This window comes from Lepisma saccharinum, chromosome 11 (assembly GCF_977018435.1).
Source record: "Lepisma saccharinum chromosome 11, izLepSacc3.1, whole genome shotgun sequence".
Taxonomy (NCBI): Eukaryota; Metazoa; Arthropoda; class Insecta; order Zygentoma; family Lepismatidae; genus Lepisma; species Lepisma saccharinum.
This window is the reverse complement of record NC_139239.1, coordinates 25406677-25423665: the sequence shown is the minus strand read 5'-3', so window position 1 is coordinate 25423665 and position 16989 is coordinate 25406677. Positions and strand designations below refer to the sequence as shown.

General features: G+C 38.2%; 1 protein-coding gene across 3 annotated transcripts in view; it reads right to left on the bottom strand.

Moving 5' to 3' along the window:
• The window catches only part of nolo (ADAMTS-like no long nerve cord), a 752674-nt gene that overhangs the window by 182062 nt on the left and 553623 nt on the right, over positions 1 to 16989 (bottom strand). For all 3 annotated transcript variants that reach the window (XM_083130826.1, XM_083130827.1, XM_083130828.1), the window contains exon 5: positions 6185 to 6421. In XM_083130826.1, the coding sequence (XP_082986952.1) occupies positions 6185 to 6421 (237 nt within the window). The remainder of the gene's footprint in view (positions 1 to 6184; positions 6422 to 16989) is intronic.

Genomic DNA, 16989 nt, shown 5'->3' with positions numbered 1-16989 from the left:
GTTTTCTTCATTACATATCAGAACATCACTCGTACTTTTTAAAAAGCAGTAAAGCGATTCAGAGATAACATGACATGAGATGTGAAAATAATAGATGCAGAGACGACATTCGCATATCCTCATTATGTCAGAAGACCACTTCCTCTTGTGAAAATATCAGACCAGCTCGGAGCAAATATGAATGTTTTGTCTTACTATATCGAAATATCACTTGCGAAACTATTGGACGAAATTCGAATTGAAATATGTCTTTAATAATTATCTCAATGTTAGTTACAATGGTTATGTATTAGCATGCAATGTTAATTGGACTTTATCCATGGTCTAGTTCTACTACGTATACCTGTACGTACTCTAACACTACGTTTTGAGTAAGCATCTCTTCTCTTGCCTTGAGGCGAACAGCCGACCTCCGAATTCGAGTGGTTAACACAGCGCGCTGCGACACCAGAAGTCACGGGTTCGAATCTCGGTTTGATCTTGGGTGTTCTTTCTGAGTGTCCCTTCAAATAACAAAAATAAAGTCAATTTGAGGCGAAAATTTATTTTTGTCGCTGGTGGAGATCGAACTTTGGACATACCTAAGATTTTACGAACACATTGTCAGATTGATTGATTGATTGATTTAGTTTATTTTACTTCGCGTTTTGTGCCTCTTGGCTAATTTGCGAAGATGGGGATGAGTGATGAAATGATGAAATTGATGAATGGACATTCACAAACAACCAAGCCCGACCGGGATTCGAACCCGGGACCCTTGGTGTCGCAGCGCGATGTGCTAGCCACTCGGCCACAGGGTCGGGCACATTGTCAGAGAAGGTATAATTACTACACAAAAGATAAAGTTCAGTTAACGTTGTGTGCCAAATACAGATTTGTTTCACATTACTCAAACATCATCCTTGGCCGAAAATAGTGTCACACTTCTTGTATCATAGATATCTCACGTCTTTGTAATAAAAATTGGAACAACAACAATGATTGCTGGTCCTTTTTGAAGAAATAAAAACTGCCAGACACGTTTCTTTTTTTTTTACTTGCAACTCCCACAATCTCCATCGCCCCGGTTCAGCGATGAAGCAAGAACACAAGACGCCGAAATTCTAGAACACTAATACCTTATCAGATCCGTAAGACTCCAGCTTATATAAAGTATCTCATTTGCTTTCTTTCGATCCCAACACCGCACTGCCATTTGGCAACTTAAGGAAAGGAGCCACCGAAGTCGAAAATGGCTTGCGGACAGGGCCTTCAAGGAGGGGACGTTAAGCCCGGAGAAAGCTCCTGATGGGAAGCTGGGGAAATCCTCCTCACTGTTTACCCAACTTCCTCCGGCGTGGAGAGGCAGGCGATGCAATCAATTAGACTCCTTTAGCCGATTTCAACGGGGCAGACAGAAAACAAACGCGCTCTCTTTCTTCCGAAGCAGGAAGAAGAAGATTCTTTCCTCTTCTTCCTTTCTCTCTCTTCTTTCCTTTTTTATTAATTTCTCGTTTCTTTCTTTTCCGCTTCATCTGGACGGCAGGAACGGATGTTCTTATTACGCCGAGATCAGATACAGGGCCTCAAGTTGAGCGTCTTGGGTTTCGTGACCAGACGGAAAGATCACTGGGTGTAAATGACAGGTTTACCTTCGGGAGTTCCTACTCCCAGAAAAGAAACACGCTTGGGGGATATTATCAATCCTTGCTGGAAATCTTCCTCCAGATGCTTTCTCCTCTCTTAGCTTTACCCTACCGAATGTAATTCGGTAATTTATTTATTTATTTATCGAACTCAACAGGTACATACCTAATTACAGAGCCCATGTGAAGGATACATAGTGAATACAATTACATATATTTATGTAATATATATATATATATATATATATATATATATATATACACACACACACACACCTACATAAAATACATTAAAATTATTTCCTATATATATATATACACACACACACACACTTGATCACATATTATTTCATTAGGAAATTATGTGTTTAAGCTTAGGTTATTGTGTTAATAGTGGCTTTACGGAGGTCCCTTAGGTTCATAGAAAAGATATCAATGGTGTTATTCTTTATTAGCAATTTATTGTAACTGGTGCACATTCTCCACAATGGAGATTTCTTTTTAATTTCCGATCTAGCCTTCTTTATAAGAAAAATTTCGTTCTTGAGTCTAGTTTTCGACGACGGGATTCGAACATTTATCTGGCAGAGTAGATGTTCAGCATCTACCTCGTTATTTAACAACTTCCACAAGAATACTATTTCCTGTAACGTTCTTCTATGGCACAGCTTTGTAAACCGACTTTCATATATTAGGTTGTCGTAGTGTTCAAATGTGGGGTAAACTTTCTGAAATTTGTATTTTAAAAATCTTAGAAATCGTGATTGGGAATAACCAGTAGCTGTTTTCCTGACTTATTGATCAAAAGCGCTTTACGTGATCCGGACGATATTATTCTGACCACCTCCCCCGGGGAACGCAGCTTTGTCATGTTAACGATCAGTATTTCGAGGCGACTGATTGATTGCATCAGGGGACAGACCACACTTAAAAATAGAGGAAGAAAAAAACTCGTTGTGCCCGAGAATATGAGAGCAATACATATATTGTGCTCATTTCATTTCGATATCCTAAAAGTTACATAGAAAAAAAAGTATCTGCGTCTCTTTGGGAAAACACCTCAGAATCACAAGAGGATTTTTGAAGTACAAAAATAAGAGCATTGCATATTTTGGCAAATGCACATTAAACTCAAACACCAAACCTCATTTTTTTAAATTCATACACTAACACTTTCAAGTTTATGCATACTTGAAATACCTACTTTCATACACTGAAAGAGATCAAACCATCTAATGAACTTGGACACTCACCAGACAAAGTAATTCTCACATTTTCAAAGTGCGCGATAAAACGTCAGAGGTCCCGTGTTTGAATTCAGGTCTTTGTGACTGTCCCTTCATCAATGTCATTACTCATCCTCATAGTCACGATCAGCGAAAAGTGAAAGAAAAGCGATGCTAAATGACAAAAATCAAATCAAACATTCACAAAGTATGTTAACTTCATACAAAAGAGGTCCATTTTACACAATTATACAATTCTTCTTTAAAAGTAAAGTGAAAAAATTACTATTGAAATATACTTTATACAGAAAGAATTTCAGGAATTAAATAATTTTATAAAATAAATGTATATTGTATACATCTCATAATATTTTATTCTTAACATTACAAATCACTAAAGATTTGTTTTTGTATGCTTTTATATTAGTTGACCATTGTTATGATACTGTAAAAAAATGTAGGGTCTAATTTATGTATTTATATTATATGCGCTGTAAACATGTTATAATTTGTAATATAGCCCTTAAAAGGTATTTTTGGTCTAAAGTTCTAAATAAACTCAGTCTCTCATAGGTTGACCAAAGTATTGTCAACCATACAACCATCTATAGCCGGAAGAGTTTGTGAACGTTTCAAACCATACACGTGTCCAACACGCAATCTAAATGCCAAATACAACATGAAACCGTGCGATCTTGCACGACCCCAACGATATTCTAAAAATACGGTTATTCCGTAAATACCACAAATTTCTGGAAGCAAGCATTAGGACTGGAAATCTCCTCCAATGCGTGTATACATCTTCTCCCTTGTTTGTGCAGATGGAAGAGATAGGAAGATGAGTCAACTGAATGGACCATTGAGATTCCACGAGAATCGCCTCCACAGCCTTCAGGGACGTTTACAACGTCAGAGAAAATTGTCGAGATAGGAGATCGGATGTTCGATCACCATTCAGGGCCTTGACCGATTGTTCACTTTATCAGGCAGCTACAATAGGCACGAGTTAGGCTTAAGAGGTTAGCCATGCCAAGAAACTGAATTCGATTCCACGCAAACTCGTAATTACAGAGAATTTGACCCTTCTTTTCTTTCTTTGCAAGGATTAGAAATGCATAAATAATGAAGAATAAAAAAAGACTTAAGTATGGCCAAAAGTCATCAATAAACTGCTAAAAGATCATTGAAAAACATAAATCGGATTGCATGAAAAAGAATATAGTTTCTTTTTCGTAAGAGTTTGTTTGATCTCGAGAAGACTTGTGCAAAGTTATTATTCACTTCTGATCAATTAGTTTCAGCATTTGGAGGAATTGAATATCAGGACGTCACACAACTTCAAGCTTGTAGGTGGAATATAATAACATCCTTGAAACTTTTTTCTGAAAACTGCATTCTTCATCTGAGACGCCGTTGGTTATCGGCTAGCATGCTTATTCAGTCTTGAAGATCACTGTACGAGGTCAACTGGCGTGTGGTGAGGGCGTGAACCTAGTGCTATAAAACTTTGTACATAGCTTTGTCAAGGGTGTGCGTGTAATTCTATATAGCGACATATAGCGGCAATAACATCATAATGGAACGAGTCTGGAAACTTTTGGGTTACATTTTGAACGTTTTCGTGACATGGTACCTTTCTATTTTTTCGCATTCGTGAAACATATCTCTCTCTGAAAGGAGACGAAGAAGTTGGCTACAAATCTTTCTGATCATGTTTATCATCAGTTGCCATTTCCAAATTACAATTTCCTTATTTTCATCCAAGACCAACTTCCTGTTGAATTAACTCCCTTGAATAATATTCCAGCTGTCACTGGTAATGACAATACTCGTACTCGTAATTTATCAGCAGCAACCTGTCATTAGTATCTGTTTCTGATTATATCATGTCAACAAATCAATAAAAAAAGACACTTCTCTATATTTACAACATTAACCTCCTAGGAGGACTGTTAAAAGTCAATTTTAAAATTCGTACTGGTCCTAACACAGAGCATTTTCTGTTTTAATCCAATTAGAAACGCATTTTTTGTAAATTCTCTGCAGCAAGACAGCAGGAACGATTTCGTGTTCAAGACAATAATATAGGTTTCACAAAAGTTCCAATACAGTGTACGGAAAAGACCATAATTTTACGGTGAATTCACCAGCAGCTAGGATGTCAGTGATGTATCTGTAAAATCACAGTTGATTTGATTGGATATTTGTTATGTAGCATCGCTTTTCTTCCGCCATTAGCCAATCGCGACGATGAGAATGAGTGATATGATGAGATTGATGAAGGGACACACAAAACACTGGCGGAGATTCGTACCCTGGGTCCTTTTAAAATTACAGTTGTTCCAACGTAAAAAGGCTAATTTCAGAAACAACAAAAGACACAAGTACATGGAAAGCAATGCCCCAGAGTTTTTTTGCCTAATTATTTTTGCATGCAATGCTTTTCAATGACTATATGTAAACCTGTTGTTACTCGAATATCAACTTTGTGTATTTTTTATGCCGATTACTGCAAATTTTAGTATCAATCTGCACCCCGTACTTTAACAATATGCGTTTTACAACAGTACAACAATACATTTTAAATTATTTGTCGTCAAGCATGGATTTTCGTGATTTAGAAATTGGATTTACTATTTTTGAATATCTCTTATTTACGGTGAAAATACTGAAGTGTCATAACCGTAAAGTTACGGTTTTTTTAGAGAGAGAGAGAGAGAGAGAGAGAGAGAGAGAGAGAGAGAGAGAGAGAGAGAGAGAGAGAGAGAGAGAGAGAGAGAGAGAGAGAGAGAGAGAGAGAGATGTGTCCATAGCCTAAGGTTAGAACGGAGGTCGTAGAGGGGCGCTCAGGATGAACAATAACAAACCATAACCTCTCTTAATGGGCGTAATGGTAAAGTCATCGCATATTTCTAATCAAGGATTCCGGATTCGATACCCGGTGGAGGCACACATTGGTTCAGATACTACTTTAAACTGTACGCCAGGTCTCGATTAGCCTTTCTGTGAAAACAAAAACCCAAACAAACAAACAAACAAAAAACACTTCAAGAACAAAACAATTTTGCAGAGGATTGCGTTCAGATTACTATTAGCCTCTAAACCCAGGGTTTAGGATGTACTGCTTGGAAATGAGTTTGGCATTTTTGAGTGATTGTCAATAAAAGTTGCGCCTTACACCCGGACGTGACTATTGCGTTTGCTCCACCGAGTATTTGAAGGGGCTTGAAGAGAAAAGATGTTTTGGGAGGGAGCACAACATCCACCCCATTTGTTTCGATGGCGTGTCATTCCATAATGACTGGCCGGCTAGTTGTAACAGAATAAATTTACCTGGCATTTTCCGTTGATGCACATATCCAGACTTCCAGGTCGACAGCGGGTTCCGTCTTGCACTTTGGCGGCGAGCTGCACCACGAAGGACTCTCCGTTGCCAGCCGCCCTACACGCGAGAGCACAGGGCTCCCCTTCGTCGTAGTACGGTTCCCAGTGGTAGAGGTTCCCCTGGTATGGGATGTCGTTGTAAGCGGAACACTGCTGAATCCTGAAGTCGCGTTGCTCTGGACACGGCTGGAAATGAAGTTATTGACAAATCATTACAAAGCGGGTGAAAAATATTTTTTTCTTAGGCTTAAAAAAAGCAAAAGCTAATTCTGACATAAAGAACCATCTCCCACTACGAGGGTTACGGATAGATGGTAATGATTAAACTAAAATCACTATTCTCTTAAATTCCATGAACTCTAAGATACAAAAGTTATAAACTTGTAGCGGGAGAACTGATATTTTTCAGTAATTCGAAAATCTGGGACAATTTTTAGCACAACGTCAGATATGTTGGATATCAAAGATTAGAGATTCTATTGTTATTCAGGGCTAGATATTTCATGGACGTCCAATGGATATCCCATATATCAGAAATGGATACCAAATGCACATCCAGAGATGCATATCTAATGGATATCTAGTGCTGGATATGATATCTAATGGATATCCATAACATCTATGCATCTCATCTGGATATTGTGGATATCTTATGGCTATCCCTTGGACTGTGTACTGTAAGAGCCACATAACACGGGCGTTGGGATTAAATTCGATGGTCACGGGAGTACCACCAATGGAAAGTCGCATTGCCTGGCCATTAAAAGACTGCTGCACCACGAAATTTGATTAACTTATTTATATTTATATTTATATTTTATATTTATTCCTTGTTTTGGATGGCGAAGTTAAGGCACAAGCCTTTTCTTCCACTTAACCATTTAATTTTAGGAAACGGATATATATGTTCCATAGGCGGAATGTATTTGTGTACCTTCATCAACATCCGCACATTAGAACACATGTTGAATCTCAGTGTGATATGTAACTTAGCCTTGCGTGCTTACTTCTTACTCAGATGACGAAATGTAAGATGATGACTAATAGTCAGCGACTTCTGCGTTCGTTTATGGTAAATGCTTTCACTTATGGTAAATGAATATTGCTTGAAAAGATAAGAAGCATGTGTGGGGGTGGAGGAGAAGACTCCTGCTATAGTCGTTTTCACGTTCAGAAGACATAATTGGCTCTTATGGACAATGCTTTTCTTATGGGAAAATACGAGCGCGCTGTTGTGAAATTTCTGGATTTACAAATTTAGCTTAAGTAAAATCGGTACCTGCAGTTTTGCAGGAAATTTTGTAGAGAATACGATGGTGAACACAAAAAACTGGTAACTTGCTTACATATTTTTAGATAAATTAAAAAAGCAAATTTTCTGTGAAAACAAAATGTTTACGTTCCTAACGTTGAAACATGCCGTAAAATTGAAGCATTCATTATGAAAAAAATTGACACGGTTTTCTAATTGTCATAGGTGATGGTGGTGCTCATAATGTATCAATACTTTAAAGCATATTCGCATTAAAAAATATTAAAATAAAGTATGTGGAGATTTTTTATATTCGTGCAGTAGAAAATGTCCTCGCTGGCCATTTTTTGTTCTGTAATTCCAAGTAAAAACTTCCAGCGACAAAGTTGTGGAGAAAATAATGAAATTATTTTTTATGACCACTCAAAGGTTCCCAGAAATATTACTTCCATGCATTTGGAGTTTCTTTTTAACCCGACGTTGTCTGGTCATCTTGAGCTGACGCACCGCAGCATTCCGGCTAATCACCACCAAGTTTTCGAGTTGTTATTTTATTTCCATTCAGTAAAAATATTAACTTCATGCAGTTTGTTATAATAGAATTGCAATTACTTAAATTTAATAATTGACAATTATTTCCAATGCTGCTGTTGTGACCAACATTAGTGCTGTTGCAAATACACATTGTTTTCGTTTACATTACTGTCGACATTAATACTGAAATGAAGATCACCTTTCAATTTCCAACGTACACATAAATTCCTAGACACCATATTAACCTTTGAAAGGCTTTCCAACACGTAACAAAATATGTGGCTTCAAGATAGAAATATGACATGCCATGCTTGAGTCATTGACGTGTTATCAGTTCAAGTGGGCCATAACTCATTTGTTTTTTTGGGTTGCAACTTGAATCTAACCCATGTGCCAGGTTCCCTTACTTGAGTGAGAGATCTGCTTTGGACTGTTTAGACATTTTTCCTCTCTCGAAAAAGTGTTTTCAGTTGTGTGAGCGCTCAGTGATTTTTACTTTTTTAAGTGATTTCTGAAGTGTCATATTCGTGCATTACACTCGCGCGTGTAGTGATCGCAATGGATCATAGTAAAAAGGGTAACTGTAACTTTCACAGTATAATATTAATATTAATAATTACATATAATTATCATTATATATACAAAATATGTAACACCTTCATTGTGATGGAAGGTCATCATTTCCCGGCTACATGAGCTAGCGCTGTATAGGCAACACTGTGCGGTTTCTCCATAAGCGCAGTTGTGTCTTCTGAACGTGAAAACGACTTTAGAATTTTCAACCAGGTACATCCAACCCTACGGCGATTCCAACCAAGTTCGAAGGATTATCAGTTTTCGATAAGTAGAACCGTAGGAAATCCTTGAGCTACGATTCTTGGAACGGTCCACATTGATTTTATTCCACAAGAGGAGGCAATTCTACCGTGATTGCTATCCGCAATCGTAGAGTTCGCGAATCAAAGGTTACGTTTCCGAAAATTGGACCGTGGAAATAATTTCCTTCAGTTCAATATGAAGAATGGGCAGCATATGTCGAGCGCAATACTAGAAAGAGGACAAAATGGCCACAATCAATCGGTTCAGTTACATTCCGATTCCTATCGACTTGGCAAATGGCAAAGAGCCATGCAATGAAAATACGTAGAACCAATCCATATAAAGCGATCAGCATCTTCAAAGAAATGCAATGTCTTCGAAATCGAAGCTTTACAAACACACACATCCAGAAAGAAAAATACTAACTGGAAAATATTCAATTCTGCAACGTGTTTCCGTTTGCAATTCTCATGTGTGTTGTTGTAGGCAACGGAAAGGGAAAACTGGCTGATGATGGTAGGACTTGAGCATGTAGAATTTGATAGGACACGACAAAATGTGCACAAATAGGAAAGACAACTGTGGTTCTAGGAATCACACCTCGGCGATTCTTGGCTGGAAATTCTATCTCACCAACATTTCTAAAGATTTTATATAAACCACAATAATAATACAAACACAGGGTGGCGACAGACCTGGAAAACCGGGAAAAGTCAGGGAATTTGAGGTGTCAAAAAAAGTCAGGGAAACGTCAGGGAATTTCGTCTTCATTGACTATTTTCATTTTTTTTTATTTATTTACTTAAAGATATCGTTATGGAACTCTGCACGGGAACAGGAAATCTCGTTCGTAAGTTTCGGCCTCAACTTTTAGGCTCCTTTTATGCGCAACACAACCACGGCGCCAGAAACCAGTGATGGCAGGAGGAGAGAGAGAGAGAAAAATTTCTCTCGCCCTGGCTTCTCGGCGGGAATTTTAAATTCGAACACTCTTTGGAGGATAATTGTTATAACTCGGGCACTATGGGAGCAATCTACTTCGGATAAGTTTTGATCTTCAGCTAAAACATCAGCGCATGTAGCGGTGCACAATTCAGAACGCCGAACCGAGGAAGGGGGTTTGGGGGGCGCGTCCCCCGAATTTCCATGGAAAAACAATAATCTGGAGTTTGCCCCTTCTTCCCCCCTATTTTGGGGAGAGGGCGCGAACTTTAGTATTCTTTTCAAAGAATGGACATTTCTCAAGAGAATGAAACATGTTTCATGTTCTTGGGTGCCATACAAGTTGAATAATAAGCCAAAATGTGTTTTTTTTACGAAAAATAGGTAATTTGCATTTTTGGAGGAAAATTGTTATAACTCGGGAACTATGGGAGCAATCTACTTCGGATAAATTTTGTTTTGCAGCTAAAACTTCATAGCATGCAACCGTGTACAATTCAGAACGCCGGACCGAGGAAGGGGGGTTTGGGGGCACAACACCCGAATTTCTATGGAAAAAACAAAAATCAGGAGTTTGCCCCATCTTCCCCCCTATTTTGGGGAGAGGGCGCGAACTTTAGTATTCTTTTCAAAGAATTTACATTTCTCAAGAGAACTTAACATGTTTCATGTTCTTGGGTGCCATACAAGTTAAATAATAAGCCAAAATGTGATTTTTTAATTTATTTTTTTGCGAAAAATAGGTAATTTGCATTTTTGAAGGAAAATTGTTATAACTCTGGCACTATGGGAGAAATCTACTTCGGATAAATTTTGTTTTGCAGCTAGAACATCAGAGTATGCAACCGTGTACAATTTAGAACGCCGAACTGAGGAAGAGGAAAAATGAAAAAAATAATCTGGAGATTGCTCCCTTTTCTCCCGCTATTTTGGGGAGAATGCGCAAATCTTAGTATTCTCTTCAAAGAATGGATGTTTCCAAAGAGAATGAAACATGTTTTATGTTCTTGGGTGCCATAGAAGTTAAATAATATGCCAAAATGTGAAACTCTGTTTTTTACGAAAAATAGGTAATTTGCATATTGCTCAGCAAATTGTTATAACTCTGGCACTATGGAGCATTCTATTTCGGATAAGTTTTGTTTTGCAGCTAGAACATCATAGCATTCAACCGTGCACAATTCAGAATGCCAAACTGAGGAAGGGGGTTTTTGAGGCGCTACCACCGAATTTCAAGGAAAAAACAAAACAAAAAAATCTTAGTTTGCTCCCTCTTCTCCCGCTATTTTTGGAAGAATGCGCAAACCTTAGTATTCCTTTCAAAGAATTGACGTTTCCAAAGAGATTGAAACATGTTTCATGTTCCTGGGTGCCATACAAGTTGAATAATGAGCCAAAATGTGAAACTCTGTTCGGAAATGTGGCATGGATATGTTGCGGAGAGGGGGGAGGTTGGTCATCAATATGAATTTCCCACGCTTGCTCCAGACCTGTGTCAGAGTTTCCACCCAAACATAAGAGTATGAAGGTCCAAAAAGCACATTCATTTTGTAATCAGCACCATGATACCATATGGTATCATCGGGGAGTAAAGGTAATCTGTATTACGTGGAAAATGCATTGAATTATCATTTTTTTTCTTGTCCGTATAGGAGTAGTAAGGGGACTTGTCAACAGATGGAGAGGATAATAGTGGGTGGTGCCGTCCGATAGTTGTCGGACGTCGTAGTAAGGCATTTTGTTGGGCAAACTAAAGGAACATGGAACAAATAGGTTCCATTGATACATACGATTTTTGTCGAATATCGCCACCCGACAAAGTACCTCACTACAACATGCGACAGAAATTGCATGGACTGCAACATCCAACAAAAATGGAATGCATAAACAAGAAGAGCTTTAGACTGCAAATATGCTGCTGGAATATTATTACTCTTCTGGTTCACTTCACCTTATTTAATGTAGCACTTCACTATATTTAATGTAGGAAGGTTTTCTTTCATCATCCTGACGTATTACTGGTTTCGCACAAGTTAACATACGTTTACAATGGCATTGCACTATTCTTAGATATAAGTAGAATCCAACAAAATGGGATAAATATTGAATACTATCACGAAAAAGTGAAACATAAATCTGCATTGGTGAACGTTATAAAATTTGGCAAGTGCATGCTACCAACCTCAAATTTACTGCAACACTAGTATAACAATGAAATTAACGCCACTCTCTGTCCTGTCTGTTTAAACTCATGAGAGATGGTCATTAATCTCTCACTGAGTAAGATTAATGTACAATATTATGAAATATTAAATACTACTAAATATAATACTAATAATAAATACGTAAATATGTTAATATCATATTTACTCAAATCGTTCAATCATAAAAGCAAATCACTTTCTTCAAGAATTGACTTTTCTCTGCCAGCCCTGCTAAATTTTCACTTTCTATCTACTGATTTATACGAGGGGTGGCCAGAAAGTAATTTCCAATTAGTAGGGACATTGATTTTTCGCAAACGCCAAAACCGTGAAAAATTGTAATTGCTGCGAAGTTATGTTTAGGAATGTGCAGTGATGTCTGGATAAATTTTTCGCCCGTTCGAAATATTGAAATTTGGCATAAAATGCGAATTGTTGGCGTTTTTAGCGATTTTTTTTAAAAGAAATGTCCTAAAACAACGAAAAATTCCATGAAATCCAACATTCTTGTCTTTTCTAGGCCATGTTTGTGTACATAGAACATGCAAGTTTGCCAACATTTTACTCAAGAGTAAACTATAGAGTTATACGTACATGGAATAATTCCGACAGCCACATTAAATCATGTATTTCCCACGATTTTTTCAACTTCTATCAAAACCATTTGCATCACAGAGCAAAGTGGCAGGGTTCTAACAGGAGATCGAGTGCGTATCTACCGTCGCATGGGAGGCACATCTTCGTACTTGTCGCACGAGATATGTTTTGAATTACCAAGCCAAGTGCGCACCATCGGCATTTGTCGAGTGAGTAATAATGGAACTCAGTCATTAGGGCGTTTGACTACTATGCGAGAGACCCGGGGTTGATCCCCTGCGGGGGAGAACCGGGTTGTTTTCCACCTATTCAAACTGCTCCGGCGCCCACCCAGCATCATATGAAGCTGGTACCTTGAGGAAACTTTGAGGAATAAAGGTAGCCAGGAGCGTGGTGCTGATCACATCACCTCTGTACACCTTCATGGAAAAGTGCAGGGGAGCACTTTACTTTTACTTCCTCAAAAATCTGTTCCAACATATCAAACTGTTACGAAAATACGTAGACCATGTGACCTACAATTTAAAATAATAGTTAAAAAGCACAATGGAGTATTACGTTTCGGTATATTTTGCAGATAAATGTTCTAAAACAAAAAGGCGAATCTTGGTAAACGTAACACTAACAAGTCAAAAAAAGATAATGCCAATTTTTGGTGTCATAATATATCGGTATCTGTCACGTGAGATTGATTGATTTTAATTTTTTGGGTGCGTCGCCACTTATGGTCATTATGCACCCTTCAGTATGTACGGGGAAAATTCCATTATCTAAAATCCTTAGCTACCTTAAAATTAAATAAGGGGTATGGAAAATAACTTTCCCCCCCAAAAAAAGTCAAGATATCAAACTCTCACGAAGAGGCGTAAGCCATGTGACTTACAATTTGAAACAGCACTTAAAATACACCATGAAGGTATAATTTCAGATATTTGTCAGAAAATGCGCTTAAAATGAAAATGTGAATTTTGGGAAAAATAACACCGTATAGTAAAAAAAAAAGAAAATACACCAATTTTTTTAAAAAATAACAAAATATCAAGGTCCCTACCGATTAGGCTTTAATAAAACAAGAATATCAGTTGTAATTTATTACATTAGTAACAGTGAGTCCTAACCTAATTTTCGGCATAATCACCACCATTGTTCTGGCATTTGTCGTAGATTGGCACTAAATTTTGTATGCCCATGGTATATGTGTCTGACAGCAAAGACTGGAACTATCTCTACCCCAGTGTAGCTGTCAAATCCTTGCCCTGCCAGAAACCTCTTCAGTTAAAAAAGAGATGAAAGTCGGTACATTCAAGGCCAGGACTGTACAGGGAGTGGTCCAAGATCTTTCACCTGAAGTGATGCAAAGGGCCCGTGTGTACTCAGCTGTATGGGGTTGTGCACATTCGATTGGCCTTCCGTGAATTGTCTGCACCATCGTCTCACCATACTATCACTCACGACGTTCGGTCTGCACACCTCACACGATTGCTGGTGGCTCTGTGCCAAATTCTGAGCATGCAATGTAGGCTACATCGCAGTCGGTGGGAGACTGTATGAGAGCTGCAATCTTTAACCTAGAACTGTCCTAAAACGGCTGCATTGCAACTGTACGAGATTACAGTTACAAGCCACTTCTTCCTGCCTGCATGTGTGTGTGTCGCTCCCCGACCACTAGTGCTGCGTACAGGCACCATTGAAGCTTTTGTCAGGACGCCCCTCGTATATGAACTTTCAGAAGCTTTTATTATTAGAGTGTTCCTGTTTTAATGTGTGGTTAGCTAAATCAGGTACCTATACAATGCAATTCTATAAATGCCTTGCGTTACATTTCTAATACGTACATATCCATTTCGTCAGCAATAATGGTATAACTGCATGTTGTCAGTTTCACAGTGCTTCACTTGGATATACTGTACTGAAGCAGAAATCTCATTGATAATGTAAGGAAATATGACACTTTATTTTGTCCGATTCAGTTGTTTCACTTATATGCAAGAGTTAAGTTGTTTGCTTTACAGAGAAGAGAGAAGTAGCTTTATGCATCGAAAAATGAGTCCGCACTCATGGTTCTTGCACGCAGAGGGTTCCAAACCTCAGTGGAAATATCAACATATAATACCGAGAATGTATAAGGAGACTGATAAATTAATAATTGTATTTGTTAATCAATCACTCTTCACTCTTATCTCACTTAGTCGTAACTTTAAAAATAATCAAATATTTTATTTTAAACTTACTGCGTATGACAAAATTCCGTAATCCTTCCTTAGCTTGTGAATTGTAATAATTTTCCAAATTCACTATTTTGCAGTTTGAATTCAAATCATAGAGAATAGAGAAATTAAGTAAATTTCATAGAAGATAATATTGGTACTTAGCAAATCCATACCTGCATCTGTATGAGTTTATTATTTTCATTTGCAAAAACATCGATTTAGTTTAGTTTGTAATTGTCAGGGAAAAATGTAAATTTTGTCCTGCAAAACCTGGAAAAGTCAGGGAATTTTATTTTTGCTTGTTTGTAGCCACCCTGAAACAGGAATCTAGATGACCTAGCTGGTCGAGGGATTAGCGTGAAACAATTCGTAACATAGGGATCGTGGGTTAGAATCTCGGGTAAATAATAGAGGTATGTTATTTTTTCATTAATTGTAATGTCTTCGCATTGTCGCGATTAAGCTAATGATATAAATATATGACTTAAAATTGGAAAATAATGAAACATACGCCTTTCTGGAGAAACATGTTGTCCCTGCCAAGCCAGAAAATTGTAAAAACTAATATGGCAATAGAATTCGAAATATTGACAGCACTACGAAGATCATATTGCAGAATTAGGAACACCTTATTGTGATGATAAAAGCTATCATCTTTACATTGCGACATGGAGGCACGGAGTCATATGTGGTGTTATCACGTACACGCGTCCGGCTACTTGGACACCACAGGTATCGTTACCTTCTATATCGGACTCTTTCTTAAGGCTGAGGTAACACCTAGTCCGTTACCAGAGATACATATCGGAAATTATTTGTTCTATCCTCGAACAGATTGTGTTTTTATTATCGAATTATTTATTACGATAACTTTATATTGCGTTGCTGTCTTTTCTAATCAATTACAGATATCACCAGCTTATGTAATACCGCTATTCCAAGAACGTGGCTTGCATAAATCTCCTTGGCGCTGCTTAATCCTGTGGAAAGACTAAAAATCTTGTTAGCGGTGAGAATTAGGTACCCCTGGGTCGCCTTATTGCTGACTCTTGCTGATGATAATCAAACCAAAGGTCCTGGTCGGGTTTAGGTGAAGACCTCTTCCAGATTTCCGAAGTGATCCTCAGACAGCTAAACCTTTGTCATGGTTAAAGACCCAGTTGACGGGACTCTTGGGCGGAGTGCACACGGGGTGAAGACCTTACACGTCTCCAACTAGCTGTCGAAATTTCTCGCTTTTATAGCACTAGGTAGCTTTCAACTGTCTGAGGTTGCTAATGCGATAATTTAGATTTCTGCCTTTCTGGTTTTCCAATATTTGTAAGTAATACATCACCATTATTCTTTAATTTGTGTCATTCTTCTGAGACCATAATTTCCTTTAATATTAATAGCGTTAATTATTTAACAAAATATAATTTATATGCGTTTCTAATGATGTCCATAAAATGTCCAGGTGGGAAGGAGGCCGTTGTATAGGAGCATCCTGAATCCTTGTAAACTATAAAGTGGCGTTCCTATAGGTGAGCCCTCGCTTGCCGATGACAGGAAACTTGTGCTTGTAGAGAGGTACCTGTCAGTGTTGAGGGCAGGGCCCCAGATCAGCATCACGCTCCAGCCACTTTTATTCCCCAGGATTGCCCCCGGGTACCCTTGTATTAGAGGCTGAGTGAACCCCAGAGCCGGTCCATGCAGGGCCTCCCGCGTGGGAATCAGATGCTCTACCGACTCAGGAATTTACTTCACTTTTCTACCTCTTGAGTTAATCGCGACGAGGATGATCTATGGACTGATGAATTGATCATGGGACAAACAAAATGATACATCCATGCCTAAACCACAGCTTGAATGTGGGACCCCTGGCTTCTAGAGCACAGGCAGATTATAATTACCTCAGAAAAGTTTTAGCCTTCGTAACGATTTGTCATCCATGTTGGGGAATGACAGTGTCTTAACTAATGTTTGCACTGTCTGTGTCCTTACCTTTTTAATGTGTTCTGTATGTCCTGTGAAGGTCCTTTTACAACCTGCACATTTAACACTTCTGAAGAGGCATTTCACACCAATTTTTTTAACTCTCAGGTAATGGTTTCAGATAAGAGAATTTTCACTGCATACATTGAACGGTGTAAAATGGCCATATGTGCGACGCACCCCGAAATTTCATCATAATCATCATCATCATCGATTAACCTA